The sequence below is a fragment of the Haemaphysalis longicornis genome, unplaced genomic scaffold (genome assembly GCF_048455015.1).
Source record: "Haemaphysalis longicornis isolate Haplotype H1 unplaced genomic scaffold, Haemaphysalis longicornis Haplotype H1 scaffold_80, whole genome shotgun sequence".
Taxonomy (NCBI): Eukaryota; Metazoa; Arthropoda; class Arachnida; order Ixodida; family Ixodidae; genus Haemaphysalis; species Haemaphysalis longicornis.
The window spans coordinates 304,799-320,318 of NW_027526446.1; the positions used below are offsets into that span (position 1 = coordinate 304,799).

The 15,520-nt window shown below is 48.4% G+C and overlaps 1 protein-coding gene across 1 annotated transcript in view; it reads left to right on the plus strand.

Moving 5' to 3' along the window:
* Vps16a (vacuolar protein sorting 16) overlaps positions 1 to 15,520 on the plus strand; it is an 83,175-nt gene that overhangs the window by 36,727 nt on the left and 30,928 nt on the right. Inside the window, 5 exon segments of the mRNA XM_077682211.1 lie at positions 34 to 161; positions 971 to 1,115; positions 3,102 to 3,236; positions 9,260 to 9,368; positions 12,324 to 12,418. Coding sequence (XP_077538337.1) covers positions 34 to 161; positions 971 to 1,115; positions 3,102 to 3,236; positions 9,260 to 9,368; positions 12,324 to 12,418 — 612 coding nt within the window.

Below are 15,520 nucleotides of genomic sequence, written 5' to 3' on the forward strand. Positions count from 1 at the left end.
ACTAATGTCCTCCCCCCCTTCTCTGAATCGCAGGCGGCCTACTTCGGCAAGTCATTTGTGCAGGGCATGAACCCGGACAGCTTCGTGAGCACCTGTCAGACCCTGCGGGTGCTCAACGCTGTGAGGGACCACATGGTGGGACTACCGCTGACTTTCACCCAGTATCCCTCACCCTAATCATTCTGTGCGCTGCTTTCGTATTCACCCTCTTGTTCTGGTGTCTCCTGCTGTCGTGTTGCCCACATAATCTGCGTGGAAGGAAATTAATAGGGCACACAAGGAAAGTAAAGCAAGCTTGAGGAAGCGGGGTTAAACCACTCTTTGGGGGTTAAATCCCTAACTTGTCATGTTAACAAGTTAGAAACATTACTTTTTTTTCTGGTTGTCTGTCACTCACGTAATTGTGGGGGTGTTCCTGTCAGGCTAGTAATGCTGAAACCGATTGCCATCACAGGCACCTGCAATGGGTTCTATTGAGAGTTTGGAACAAGTCCTCTTCCAGTGCTAACAAGTGTCCAACATGGTTGACAAAGCAACCCATTTACTCTAACCATTTCACTGACGGGTGTTTCTGGCCGTGACGCACCCCCAGTGTCGGCTTGGTTTTCTGTAATATCGGTGAATCAGCATAGGGATTTGTTTGATTATGGTTGTGTCCAGTACGTCAGTGACAGCGAAAAAGTTAAACTTATGTACCATATCTTAGGCTTAACCTTTCGACAACAAAAGACAGCGCGGAGAAAATACTCCTGCGTCAATTGTATTATCAAACAAAGGTTTTAGATCTGGGTCCGGCACTCGTGTTGATCAAAGGCAGTGTACAAACGTTGCCAGAGATCTCACCGTACGAAAGCGTGCATAGGAAGAGGATGACCCAGCAGGGGTAGCAACGGGCCACAAACGCTTGGCGTCAAGCGTGGCACGAAGTTTGGCGCTTGTTGTGTTGGCCCCTTGACCCTCCGTGGGAAAGGCTGGAGTGCCTGTCGATGGACGTGCTGCTGGACAGGCTGGTGCTGCGGCAGCACTACTGCCTGGCCCTCAAGATCGCCAAGTTCTTGCGCATCCCCGACCTGGAGGGCACCAGCCGCATCCTCGCACACTGGGCCTGCTACAAGGTGCACTGGCCAAGTTGGCCCTCTAGCTAGAAGTCTCACTGCTTGGGAAACTTGGACCAAGTAGAGAATCTTGTCCAAGTTTTCCGCACTGTTTTGCAAGCAATAATGTGTACCCAGCGTCTTTTCCTGGCCAAGGCAGCATAAGAACGGACGAGGCACAAAAATAAAAGAAAAGGGCAAAGAAACACCGCTCGTCTATGTGGCCTGGAAAGGAAAATTTGATGCCCACCTGAAAAGGAGTCGTGTGGCTAGAAAGGAAAGCCATACAGCTTTCTCAGAAACTTGGCAGTTGGGGAACAATTTGTCCTCGTCCAGGATACGAACCCGGGACCACAGCCTATTAGGGGCAGTCGCTGCACCAACTGAGCTAACCAGGAGGCTACATACCGTATTTTCTGGTCTATAAGTCGCAATTTTGTGTAGGTCCCACTTCCTTCAAAACAACAGTTTTTTTGGGGGGAAAAAAAGAAACGTATATAAGTCGCACCCGCGTACAAGACACACTTGTTAGTGAGGTAAACTCATAGAGGATCTGTTTGTTAGAAAGTGCGGCGAAAGTACATGGTTGCGGCGGCTGCCGCCTCTGAACGCATCCCCCGGTAAGCAGTGCTAGACATGTGCATCTACCGTCCAAAGTCTAGACAGAACTAACTTCTCAAAAAATGGTTTACTGATACACACAGATGGCATGTACTTACAGACGGCATTAAGGCAAAACCATCCAAGCGTTGTTCCTCCGACTCGCTAGCAAATAATTCATTCATTTAGACCATAGAGCTGTGTTTCTTAACGTGCACTGACATCACGCAGCACACAGGCACCTTTTCAAGCGCAGATCATGCGCGGCTGCCATGAACCGGATTTATTCCGTACATAAGTCGCACCAGTGGATAACCCGCACCAACGAAAATTTCAGAAAAAAACCATGGCTTATACACCGGAAAATACGGTAGTCGTTTGTAGGGCAAGAGTGAATTGTCGATTTACTTCCCTGTGGGGATTTCCCCTTAACTCGGGTCCCTCAGTTCAAGTTGTTGATCAATTTGCGCTCACACTACAAATGCCTAGCCTCCAGGTTAGCGGGACGAATTGTTCTTCAACTGCGGAGTATCTGAGAAAGCTGCATGGCTTTCCTTTGTGGCCACACGACTCCTGTTCAGGTGGGCGTCAAATTTTATTTTGCAGAAAGTTACTCCGCCTTGGGGTTTTCCCCTAAATCCGGTTGATTGATGCCTGCGAACACTACTCCGTTTTTACATGTTTCCCATTCTTTTAGCCATATTTGTACATTCTGCCCTATTTTCTTTCTTGTGGAATGCCGTGGCAGTACACAAATTGCAATAGGAGAAGTGCTTTAGCAGCAAGATGTTTGGGTTCACGCAGATCTGATGGTGAGGCTGTATCATGTGAAAATAAATCTTGAGCCAACGAGTTTCCAGGGTATAAACAAACAGTGAAAAAAAAAAAAACAGTTGAGAAATTGGCAAGCATTGGGCACAACTGCCTGAATTGTGCAAGGAAGCGAGTGGAAACAAACAGATAGACCTGGATAGGGTTTTGCCCTCTCTTTTTTTTCCTTTAGTATCTGTGCTGTAAACGTGCATGCATTACGCATGCGATCGTGCGTAATGTGGGAAAATTTGAATGGAGTTCCAGCAAAAGCATTTCACACTTCAGACAGACTGAAACTGGCACATGAAGGTTCGAGTCCTGCATTGACTCCATTATTATGGCATTTGTAGAGCCACGTCTCACTAGAATCAAAGTTTAAGTTGTCCGTGACTGCTCAAGGCTTTCACGCACCTGCAAATGAAATGCTGCATAGCTTTAAAAGCATGGGAATACGTAATTTGCCAATTCCTTTTGGCTCATTGCCTCAAAGAATAACTCGTAAGCTATTGAAATGCCCGCTTGAAGTTTTGATGGTCCATGGTGGTGAGACTAATTGGTGATTTCCTCTGCTGTGTTTTGTGACGCCCCTCCCAGGTAGCTCAACTGGACGTCTCAACAGATGAGGTTGCCCGAGCCATATCTGAGAAGTTGGCTTCATCCCCGGGCATTCTTTACTCGGAGATAGCCAGGAAAGCGGTGGACTGTGGACGGCAGGACTTGGCTATTAAGGTTGGTGTGATGGGCTGCTGGCGCTGGGAATCTGGCGCCGCGGTCACGGGCTGCCGTGGGTGCCGCCATAACACCTGCGAGCGTTACCCACCTATACACATGGTCACCTTTTGCTCTTGAAGCCGAAACGGGTAACACTTTTCTTGTTTGTTTTGCACGGAGCTCCTAAAAAATTCCTGACTAATAAATGGTAAAATAAATAAATAAAAGCTCCACCTTTATATCAATTAAACAAATTTAGGTAATCTCTCGCAGTAATATTTTCCACCCGCAGGCAACTTGTGGGTGCGCCATGCCAGGTGTAGTGGAGGGAAGTTCACCCACGGTACTTGCTGGTGCACTCGCTGAAGCGCAGTTCGCCTGGACATGGGCTCCAGATTACCCTCTAGTACTATATATCATCATCATCATCACCAGCCTATCTACACCCACTGCAGGGAAAAGGCCTCTCGCATAGATCTCCAGTTAACCCAGTCCTGTGCTAACTGTGACCAATTTATCGCCGCAAACTTCTTGATCTCATCTGCCCATCTAACCTTCTTGGATTGGGAACAGGTGGACGTAAGGGCTAATGGAACAACCTCAGTAACCTCAGATTTGCTGATGCGTTGCCTTGTTAAGCAACTCGGGGAACGAATTGCAAAGCATGATTACTGCACTGGACAAGAAGAGTAGAACCGTTGGCCTGAAAATCACTATGCAGAAAACTAAAGTAATGATCAATAACCTCGGGACAGCACAGCAGTTTGAGATAGGTGGCGAGGCAGTGGAAGTGGTAAGCGAATATATCTACTTAGGCCAAGTTGTGACCCCAGATCCCAACCATGAGGCAGAGATAATTAGAAGGATCAGAATGGGGTGGGGTGCATATGGCAGACATTCTCAGATAATGAATAGCAGCCTACCATTGTCGCTGAAGAAGAAAGTGTATGACAGCTGCAGCTTACCGGTACTCACCTACGGGGCAGAAACTTGGAGGCTCACTAAGGGGGTTCAACTTAAACTGAGGACGACTCAGCGGGAAATGGAACGGAAGATGATAAGCGTAACATTAAGGGACAAGAAGAGAGCGGAGTGGATCTGGGAACAAACGCGTGTTAAGGACATATTATTTAGTAGAAATTCAGAAGAAGATATGGACGTGGGCAGGGCATGTAATGTGAAGGCAAGATAACCGTTAGCAGAGTCCTTCAATGCTTTTCTGGTCACGAAACTCCGGCCGAAGTTTCATTCAGGGACAAAAGCTGCCGCTAGGATCGCCCCTGTTAACGTGAAGGCTTCGCCGGCGGTTGACGACGCTTCCTGGCCGGCTGTTTCTCCGCCGGCACGCGCCTACTTTCATCTGCTCTTCATTTCCACCAGTAAAAATGCGAGCGAAGTTTTTGAGTCAGCTTTCGAGTCAGTCAGTTGTTGTTTTTGAGTCATTTGTTGTCCCGTAGCTCAGCTGTGAAACTGAGGCAAGACCACGGGTGTTACTGAGGCGCATATGTTGCAGTGTTCGTTCATTCCGGCAAGCACCGCTACATTCTCGCTTCAAAAAGGCGGTCATCTGGCGTTTTCAATTTTCGACTAGCCTTTGCAGCCGCCTGCATGATTTGAGTGAACTAGCGCCAGAATTAAATCTGTATTTACCCCTGGGCGCGACATGCTGCGCTGAGCAAATAGGTGTGCAAACGTACAACACGTTGGGTTAGCGCTGTGTTTGCGCTATTTTATAGCGCGCTAATAATTTAAAACTATAATCGAGATTCGGAAAGTTAGTGTGGACAGCAGGGAAAAAAACGCTCATGAAATGGAAGCAGAATAATGGGCGCGCGGAGGGGCCAGGGTAGGAGTAAATGGGGTCTAGGCCCACTCGTCACAAGTCCACTCGTCATAGGCCAACTCGTCACAGGTAAACTGGTCAGAAATGCTAACTCGTCACAGGGCATTTCGTACGAGGAATTCTCGTATCACCGGAATATTCGTCACACGGAAAACTCGCATTAAGAGCTTGTTTTGGAACGTTAAAGCGATGTTTAAGCCTGCTATACGTCGCCCATTTAAAAATGATGCAGGCGAGCGAGTGTTCTTTTAAAGTTTTGACGTAGGAAGTTAGGTGAATATGCCGTCATATTCAGTTATTTATATTAAAGTGATAATTGCATGCAAATTTGTATTAACTGGCACGCAGAAAAAGTAGACAAATTGATATAAATGACGCAGTGAACAGCTTGTGCATGGAATAAAAAAAATGTTTATTGCACTCGCTTTGTACTGCTGTACTATTTGCAGTATTGCACTGTTGTCTCGCTGTCTCGTTGTGTAGGCGTCATCAACGCTCGGTTCCGACGTTGTTCACTGCATCAGTTCAAAAGCGAATGTTGCGGGCAATATGCCGAAGCGTGTTGACTGGGGCTTCGCTGTCGTGATCAGCCAGGATTCTTGCGATGCCATCGTTGACATCTTGGTATTTGCGTGCGAGCCGTGGGGGGTGCTGTCCGACGATGACTACTACTACCACCGTGAAAAGGGGTAAACGGAACATGTTAACAAACAATTACCCGCCGCGGTGTCGTAGTGGATATGACGTTGTGCTGTGGAACCCAAGGAAGTGGGTTCGATTCCCGGCCGCGGCGGCCGCTTTTCTGATGGAGGCGAAAAGCGAATACGCCCGCGTGTTCGAGATTTCGGCGCTCGCACATTAAAGATCCCCAGGTGGTCAAAATAAATTCGGAGCCCTCCACTACGGCGTGCTTCACCACCTGTGTAGCGTCGGCGCGTTAAACCCCCACAATCAAACAAATCAACAAATAAACAATTTCAAACATAATGAAATGCTTGGTGGTGTGTCCTACAATGTTTACATAGAAAGAAATCCTCCAGCTTACCTATGGTTCAAGCCTTGCGCGAGTTAGTGCAAGCTTCGCCAATTTTTATTTTTATTATTCGCAAACTGAAAGTGGGGGTTCGGGTTGTATGCAAGGGCAGGTTATACGCGCGAAAATACGGACGTACACCATCTCAACACCCCTGACGATCAGCACCAATTGAAGTGCAGGTCGCGCCGACCTCTCCCCCCCCTCCCTTCCCCTCAAAGAAAAAAACAGCTCTTTATGCACACCTGCTAGTCACACAGACTTCCACACGCCCTCCTAAACAGCCGTAACGAATTTACCATTGTAGAAAGCCGCCTCAGACCGGCTTTCAACGCCAATTTCCGGTCAGGGCTTCCAGGCTTTTATTCACACGGCCGCGGTGTAACGAAATCTATGAGACAAAAAGGCACCTTGCACAAGAGTTCCTATCTCGAGATGGCGCACTGTACCAAAGGGCCGGTGGGACGAGTTGGCCTCTGACGAGTTTTCCGGTGACGAGTGGGCTTGTGACGAGTGGGCTCGTTCCCGAGTAAATGCTACAGTTTTGAGCTACTTTCTTGGCTGTTCTCATAGGCATAGGGTGTCAACAGATAAAAACTCGCCCGCTCAGTGCCTGTCACACCCCTCCCACCCAAACGGCAAGTTAAAAAAACTTTGATTGATTGATTATGATGTTTAACGTGCCGACGCTACACAGGCAATGGGGCGCGCGCCGTAGAGTAGTGCTCCGGATTAATTTTAACCACTCAGGTATCTTTAACTTGCGCCGAAATCTCGAACACACAAGCGTTTTCTCTTTTCGACTCCATCAGAAAAGCGGCTGGGAACCCGCATCCTTGGGCTTATCAGCACAACGCCTTAGCCCCTGGGCAAGCGCGGCGGGCAAGTAAAAAATATATATATATATATGCAGGCAAAGATAGCCATGCCTCGCTTTCCAAATTCAAAATATCTGGTTGGATAACCAAAATCACAGTAGCTGCAGTCCGATCTTTGTGCGGCGACGAAACGCGACGACGTTTAGCAGACGGATTTTCTCGTTGTGAGCGCGATCGTGGCTTGAGCTTCGTAAGATACGCCGGCAGGTTTTCAAATATCCGGGGCAACGCGGAGCTTGAGCTGCTCGCTGCAGAAGCACAGGTTGCCCACTTATTTTGAACTCATCGGCTCGAATAATGTCCGTGGGGTCGAAATATTTCCCGAACACACGAACGGCCTTCCACTCGAAGCTGAAAGCGTCCGTCTCCTGTCGTGGAATGGCTCGCTTCCACCTGCCGCGTTGTTCGCGGTCGCTTGGGAGGCAGAACAACGAAGCCTTTTCCGTTGTATTCCGATAGCCAGAGCGGCAACCAGGTACACAGCACGTCAGAGGCGTGGTAGTTCACATAGTTTGCCCATCGTGATGAGTTTAGAAAGCTATATCACACAACAAACACCAGCAAGCTCGCGCTCCAACGCACGGCAAATACGGCCGCCGCCGTCCAAGCCGCCTTCACCAGACTCGTAGCGCCACCGCGCGGGAGCGTTGGTCCCCATATGAAGCTCTCCCATAGCGTTACGGAGAAGTTTCGTGACCAGAAAAGCATTGAAGGACTCTGCCGTTAGTCATTGAGGGTAACAGAGTGTATCCCTAGAGAAGGCAGGCATGGCAGGGGGCGGCAGTACTATATATATTAATATGAAACTGTGGTGCCCAACGTGCAGATAGCGTTTGCTTCTGGGGAGCATGCGGCGAAAATGGTGGCGCCGCTTTTGCGGATCCAAGTGGAAATGCATGGCAGAAGAGCCGGCTGACCATGCAAGCGGGAAAGGGGAGGCAGTGAAAAATGACGTGTTTCGCGATGTCATCGTAAACTTTGCAAATAGAGGAGTTATTGCGCACAAGGAGCGCATTCGTCATCCTCATCGGGATCACACTTTCAAGAACATCAATAAATAATGAAAAAGGTAGCTAACGAGCAGCAGGCTTTTTTCAGTTCTGATTTCATGGAAACGTTTTGCCCTGCGACATCCATACGAGTGAATGGTAGTGCCTGCCGCACCTACTTACCAGAAGGTCATATACTTGCACCAGCCAGTGGCGAAATCACATGTTATTAGCACAGTCAGCTTGAATTGAGATGGCTTGAGAAGTTGCATGTGTATTTTAGACGGCTTCTCTCAGGTGGCATGATCGAAAGGGGCATAGCCAGAAGTACATTTCTGGGATTGTTATATGCCACTGGGAAAATTTTAAAAAATAAGAAGAAAGAGAGGCTGCGGTGGACACCAAAACATCCCCGCCGCCCCTTGCTTCGTCCCTGGCATCATGTATTTGAAAAGTGGCGCTGGCATCATCGAGCCCTACCTACCAACTTTTCCTGGGTGCTGTGAAAAAAACCAACCCTTCCTGATTGGCTTTCATGGAAGTGAAAGCCAGTAAAAACAGGCGTTCAGGACGGAGAGCTTGCTGCGGGCACTTTGGTACGTGGTTTTCGACATCACAAAAGAGATGCAATTGTAACGGGAGAGAGCACTATGAACACTATGCAGCTGTAATTATTTACTCCTCCCCCGCAACAAGGCCGTCAAATGAAAGCCAATAGAGCTTCGGAACGTGTGATCTTTCAGCTATTTTACAGCCCTTAGTGTCCCTTCAAAAGCCCGTGTGGGCTGTTTGGCAGAGTGATATTGCCACGAACTATGCATTCTGTTTGCATACTTCTGTTATGTTTTTATCCCATCCGGCGGCGCCCGGCTGTGTTACCAGTGTTTCAAGCAAAGTGCATGTATTCCTTTACTTTCTTTTGAATGGCGCACGGGCTATCTTACTTTGATAGGGAGAGTGTTTGGCCCTGACGTCACTAGCCTGGAATGATCTTCTTTGATCTCCAGAGTTCTCATTGTAGTTCGACGTTTCTAGAAACAAACATGCCGGAAGATGAACATACTCGAATCACCGACGCCAGTCTGCGCACGTCACTTTGTTGACTGCTTGTGCATCGCTTGTATTTTCTCTGAGTTGTAGCGGAGCACAAGTTTGCTCTAGTAAACTGTGTTCCTTGAAGAAGCCTGCGTCGTCTCTTGGCAACGCGACACTCTATTCGTGTGCACCCCTTGCCTGGTTGTGCCCCTCCCCCAGTGGGGCCGTGTGATGGCCCTTTTGTTCTGCCCTTCTCCCCTCAGCTGCTGGACTGTGAGCCACGGGCCTCGGAGCAGGTGCCCATCCTGGTGGAGCTGGGGCAGGAGGAGCGGGCCCTGGGGAAGGCCATCGAGAGCGGCGACACCGACCTGGGTGCGTCCTCTCTCTCTCTGCAGTGTGGGCGAGTGCCGTCACGGAGATGGCAGGAGAGAAGTCTTAATGCAGTCGGAGGTCACTGTGCCCCGCCCTGTGGTGGGATCAGCGTAAATATGTATTAAGGGGGACACTGCTCTTGAAACAACTTCTTTTAATTTTTGAGTAAACTCTGTGAAACTTGTCAGTCTTCCTGCTTTTTCCCCACTAATTTCAAATATGCTATTATTTTTTTGCGTAAGTCAAATTGTTACCAAGATAATTAACCATTTTTGGAAGAGCACTAGACAAAACGGTGCTGGTCACAGCACTGTAATCTTTACATTTTCTAATACTATGAACACTGGTGAATGCAATAAGAGAAGCGGTTTCTTGGTGCATCGCTTGGAAGTAATGTGACAGCCCGTTAAACTTTGGTGGCACCAGTAGCAAGGAACCATTTTGAGTGCTCATTTCAAACACCAAAGTTTAATGAGCTGTAAAAATAGTTCCAAGCGGTGCATCCAAAAACCGATTCTCTTATTGCATTCACCAGTGTTCGCAGTATCAAGTTTCACAGAGTTTGCTTAAAAATTTAAAAAATGGTTTTAAGAGCCATGTCCCCCCTTAAACATAGTCATAGTGTCTTCAGCATTAATCCAGAAACGGCCCACTGCAGTTTTCTTTCGTATTTTGGGGGAGAACAGTGGGTCACTTTTGTAGCGTTCTGGGATGGTGAGGCCATGTTTGCTCTCTTGCTCTTTTTTTGTTTAGAGAGAGAAAGGGGGAAATTATGCCAAAAATGTGGCGTAAGGTTGTGGTGGTCAGGTGTACTACGATCTAGAACAAGATACCCACTGTTGTGCCTTCTATTTCATTCGTTAGCACGCAGTGGTTTTCTTGTTAACGTGTGAAGCGTTGTGCTTGCAGTGCGATTCTTTGTGAATGTAGCTGTCTGTAATCCACCTCTTTCACAACACTACTGCGCGTGCATATGGCCCTGGCGGAGGAGGCCAGAAACACTCTGGCAGGGGTCGGCCGGTCTGCTCTGCGGTGACCACCCACTGCTGTCTGCGGCTATAACTGCGCCCGTGTAGTGAAAGCATACTATTGGGTTTGGCCTTCATGGAGAAAACAAAATGCAGTACGTTTTACAAATGCAACTGTCGGGCAAACCATAACATGAAGGGCGAAATTTTTGTTTCTATCAACACACGCCAACCCCGAAACGAGAGTGAACAATTCAGGAGCTGGCCACCACGGCACCATGTGCAAACGCCCCATTCTGTGTCTTGTCGCAGTCACAACAGGCATTTACACCACCCGTGACGACAGCCTGCTGGCACGGCAAATCCAGAGATCGCCTTGTCATATTACTCCGACAACGATACGAACACACCGGCGGACCGAAAGTTGCCGTAGTACAACAGGCTCGTTGACCAAGGCGGCCAGTAGGCCCCGACAAGATTCAAACCGCGATGAATGTGCCTCTATTTTGTTAGTTCCTACAGCGTAATAAACTTCATTAGGTCAACAAAGCGAACGTACCTTCGTACTATGTTATGCGATCCGTATTTCGTGGCTAGCGATGCTTCGCAGACTTCGCTTAAAACCGAAGCTCCATTTGTGTACATGGCTGGCACGCTTTTAGAAAATGTAAGGCATGTAAAGTCCAGAAGAAGAGTTACTCAACCTAATCCAGGAAACGAATAACCCAAATCAACCAATGTTTCCATCATAAAGCGCAATACAAAAGTACGAAGAGCACGTTTTTTTTTGACGGGTGGACTCGCGATCTGTTTGCGAGCTAAAATTTGCGATCGTATTTTCTGACTGAATAAGTAACGCAGTCTCTGGGTAACAGGTATTCATGGGGGGATAAAGAGACGCTTAGTGGACCAGCGCTATTCAAAGAATAATCAGTCTCTGTGCCAGCAGTACTAATAAAAAAACTTTTTCAGAGAGGTGCAAAACATAATAAGCTAAGCCTCAGCTTTGTGTCCGCTGCGCTGTGGCCGAGGGGTTTATTTTTATTTTTATTTTTTTTTTATTTTTTGACCTGCCATGTTTGTGGAAAGTGAGGCATTTCGTCTCGTTGTAATCTGCATACAGCCCTCCACTGCTGGGAAACGTATTGATCCAAAAAACAAGGAGCTTGCAATTTCAGTAGAAATGTAGTTCCTCTACACCACTTTTCCTTCGCCCGTGATATTGCCGCTGTTTAAAACGAATGAACCAATACCAACTTTTCAAATTGACAGTTCCTCTAAAGAGGAAAGTGTTATCGTGCGACTAGGATGAGCAAGTGCGGTTGCGAGAAAAATTGCACCACAAAAAGCATTTTTCTGAGATATGTCGGGACTTCGGTTGCTTTGGACTTCGCTTGCTTCGGTAAATACGCTCACAAAACCAGAAACAGAGGTAAAAAATTAACGGCAGAATTGAACTGCAGCCACGTATAATTTTTTGCATAGCTGAAATCTACTTACCAGCCTTAGCCAATAATTTTTGTAAAGGCCATATTAAGTGCCTCTGTTTATGCTGCTGTATGACAGATGCCCATGTCCCCCTCTCCTCACTTTTAAAAGCTAGACAAAAAAGAAAACAGAAATGGCGCGAGAACATCACTTCCACAGCCTCAGATAGCCACCCTCCGGTACTGATGCTTGCGGAAACGCTGCAAAAATAAACGAGCGTCGCACGCTTGTTCAGATGTATTCCACGCTGAAAACACACGTAGTTATTCCTTTTGCAGCTTTAGGCTGGCTATACAATTCACGTAAAACAAATAAACACCAGCAGTGCAGACCACTGCAGTGGTGGCCCACTTGCACCCCTGCCATATCGCTTCTCGGCAGTGCTACCAGAGGCCGCCACAGCGCAGTGAAAAAGGCGGATTCAACCGTGAAGCCTAGTTGGTCAATCAGTGGCGAGCTTTGCAACACGCGGGTGCGGGGGGGCCCTGTGGGGTTGCAGTGTACATGGTGGTGCTGAAGCTGAAGGAGATGAAGCCCAACCAGCTGGACATGATCCTCCGCAAGTTCCCCGTGGCCTGGGCCTTCTACCTCAAGGTCAGTCCTGGCTCCCATGGATGGGCAGCCTTCGAGCACTACTTCGGGGCACTGGCAGATGCTTGTTTGCAAAAACGGTGCGGTCATGCTTCATTCAATTGCTGTTTCTTATCCGTGTGCATCATGCAGTCGCCCCCTGGGTGACCACTTGTCCGGTGTGCCATATGTCATGGCAGTTGGCTGGCACTGGCAGTGCGTTACGTGCATTTTAAGCTGCATGCCGAATGGTACCAGGAAACGCAGGAAGGAATGAAACGAGCGAGAGAGAGAGAAAAAGAGCCTAGGAGGAAGCAAATGCTAGCGGTGGTCTTAGCTGATGATGGTCCCAGTGCCTTACACAGTAAAGCAAAAGTATGTGTCCAAGTTTGTGGTTAATTCATCCATTCGTAAGGTCCAAGTTTATGCAAATCTGTAAACCGTAACCCTTTCGCTGTCATTGACGTTCCAATATGTTTTCGCATTTCCCCCCCAACAGTGTCACGGACGTACTGGTATGTTCTCCATTGTGCTGTTCCAAAATTCGCGCCATAGCGCAACGCGGGCGCACCTGGACTGTTCGCGCCATCTGTCGAACCTTTCTAGTAGCTCATATTTTCACTGGCTAACTCTCTGCGACGGTATATTGAAGAGTACGGAGCGACCGCCCACCCTTCATAGCTGGGGGGCTTGGTCGCTCCGCGCGCTGTACTCTGTCGGGATGAGTGGCCATGCGGCATACGTGTGATTATGGGTGCAAGGGCTGTTGTGCCATCCGCAACGAGTGTCTAGATTTCTAGGGTTTTTTTTTTTTTTTTTATTCTGTTTCCGTGTCTGCTACGGCGTGTCAGCTTAGCCCAGCGCGCCGTTGCTGCTCCAATAGACCGAAACATGACCCAATCGCGGCTTCCGCTTGCTCATTTCTGTGCGTTGTGCGGGATGCTGAAAGTGCTCCCTCTATGTGCACGGTAACTTTCGGATGGCCGTCTGCGCGGGGCCTTCAACTGCGGACAGGAGTGATGGCTCTTCGATTTCGATTCGAATACGAGCCGAGGTCAGATTCCTATTCTGAGAGTTTCTCATTTGAGGAAGGAGTACGAGTTCCACAGCGTCAGATTCTCGTCTTGAAACAGTGGGGGTCGTCATCCAGGAAGCGTGCACGGCAAACTGAAGATATCTGGAAGACAGGCGATTTCTCACCCACGCTTTTTCCTTTCAACGCGTTACGTTCCAGACGCTATCATAGTCAAATACATCACTACATTCCTTCCCTCATATGAAGTTGGTGCAAGAGTGCAGGAGCAACGCAGATGCCAGGCTCTGGTCTCATAGACTACCTTGGCCTTGCTACAACAGAATCCCTTTTAGTGTCAGTTACTATAAGCCAGGAAGGTCCTATATATTAAGTTCTGTGGGCGGCTTGATTTGGCAATGGTGTATTAACGTGCAGTAGTGATTGCTGTGTTTGAACTGTTGTATTGATAACACCAAACGTGGTAGCTATATTTTTAAGTAGTTAGAAGTCAGTATTTGTGCCACGCCCCCTTCTGTTGTCTTCATCTGCATTGAGCTCTTAACACTTTCACTGTCGGGTGTTTCTGGCACAGCAGTGCGCCGCTTTGGAGTTGTCTTAAATGACACTGGCTGATTGGTGTAAGCGACGCTGTCTTGCGTGACTGTTTGTCGAGGATACCCCATGTTTCACAAAACGATTAGTTTCTACCGAAACGAAAACAAGCCAGGTGCAAATACCGTCAAAAACAAAGCAACGGCGGAAAGCAGTTGGCGGCTCAGTATGGTAGCGCCACCTGTGAGGACTGACGGTAAGCAAGGCTGCAGAGCCTAATGACGCACTGAAGTTCGTTTGAATACCGGCCCTTGTCAGACGTCGCGAAAACACACAATTTGGCGGGAGAATGAAAATTTTAACCTAAATTGACTAATTTCTCAGTGAATACAGTATCGTTTGGTGCCGGGCAAGGGCTTTATAAAACAAGATGTCTTTCGAATAAAACAAACTGCATGCATGTCTGTCTGCATGACCCGTTTAAGATTCGGTGGGCTTGCCAAGCGTATGTTTTTGAAGGCTTGTTGTTGACAGCCGGCAAAGTGAGGGCAGTCCCACAGAATGTGTGCCGTATCATTATTGGCTGAGCATTGTGAACACTCGGAATCATCTAGGCTGCCGCTTCTTGTAGCGCGACAATGTGGTGATCTCGCCAGCGGGGTTTTAATCCTGTGAGTGATAGTGTGGACGGAACTCTCTGACGCAGCTATTTCGGTCACCTTCCCCTAGGTGGCAGCACTGCACAGGAGCGTGGCCAGTGGGGCTTGCTTTTTGCACGGCTATGAGCTTAAGTTTACGGGCCATGGTAGCCAAAACTAACCGGTGCGCCATCCGGTTGCACAGCGCCTGCTGTCGAGGCCCACACATGGTGCGGCCACTCAGTCTTGCATGCGTGATACTATCACTTCCTTCTTTGCCTTATGCTTCCATATATCAGCGCCAGGGAACTACGCCCATCAGGGGAACACTTGTGGGCACCCCCGATGTCTGAAAACTGTGAGAACCATTTGGCATGCCGAAGTTCTTCTACATGGCACCGTTAGCATGATTTGGCTACATCGGGCCGTTGCTTCCTTATGAACTCTTTCCTTAACCCTTTGAGGGTCACAGCCGTACATGTACGGCATCGGCAAACAATTTCAAAATGGTGAATGACGTACATGTACGTCATTGCTTCTATGTTTAAAAAGCGCGCCTTTTTCGCCAACTTCTCTTGCTTGGCATGTCCTGCCACACTGCAGAAATACATCAAATTTTTTTCTTGCCCCAATGGCTCTTCTTGTTATTTTTTTATGGTATACTTCAGCGGCACGCTGGCTATAGCTTGCGTATCCGGTAACGAGGGGCGCGCTGGGGATCGCCCACTGGCCTCTCGCTTCTTGCGCCTGCCACAGACCAAGGTCGCCTGCGAAACTGATGAGGCTCTTTTCTCCTTTTTTTGTATTTTATAGGAGCAGTGCGCCATGTATCGCTCGCGCATCCGGCCGTGCGCGCACAGCGGCTGGTTTCGGTATCGCCCTCGGGGCGCTTCCTGCTTTTTACGCCTGTGAAACTGATGT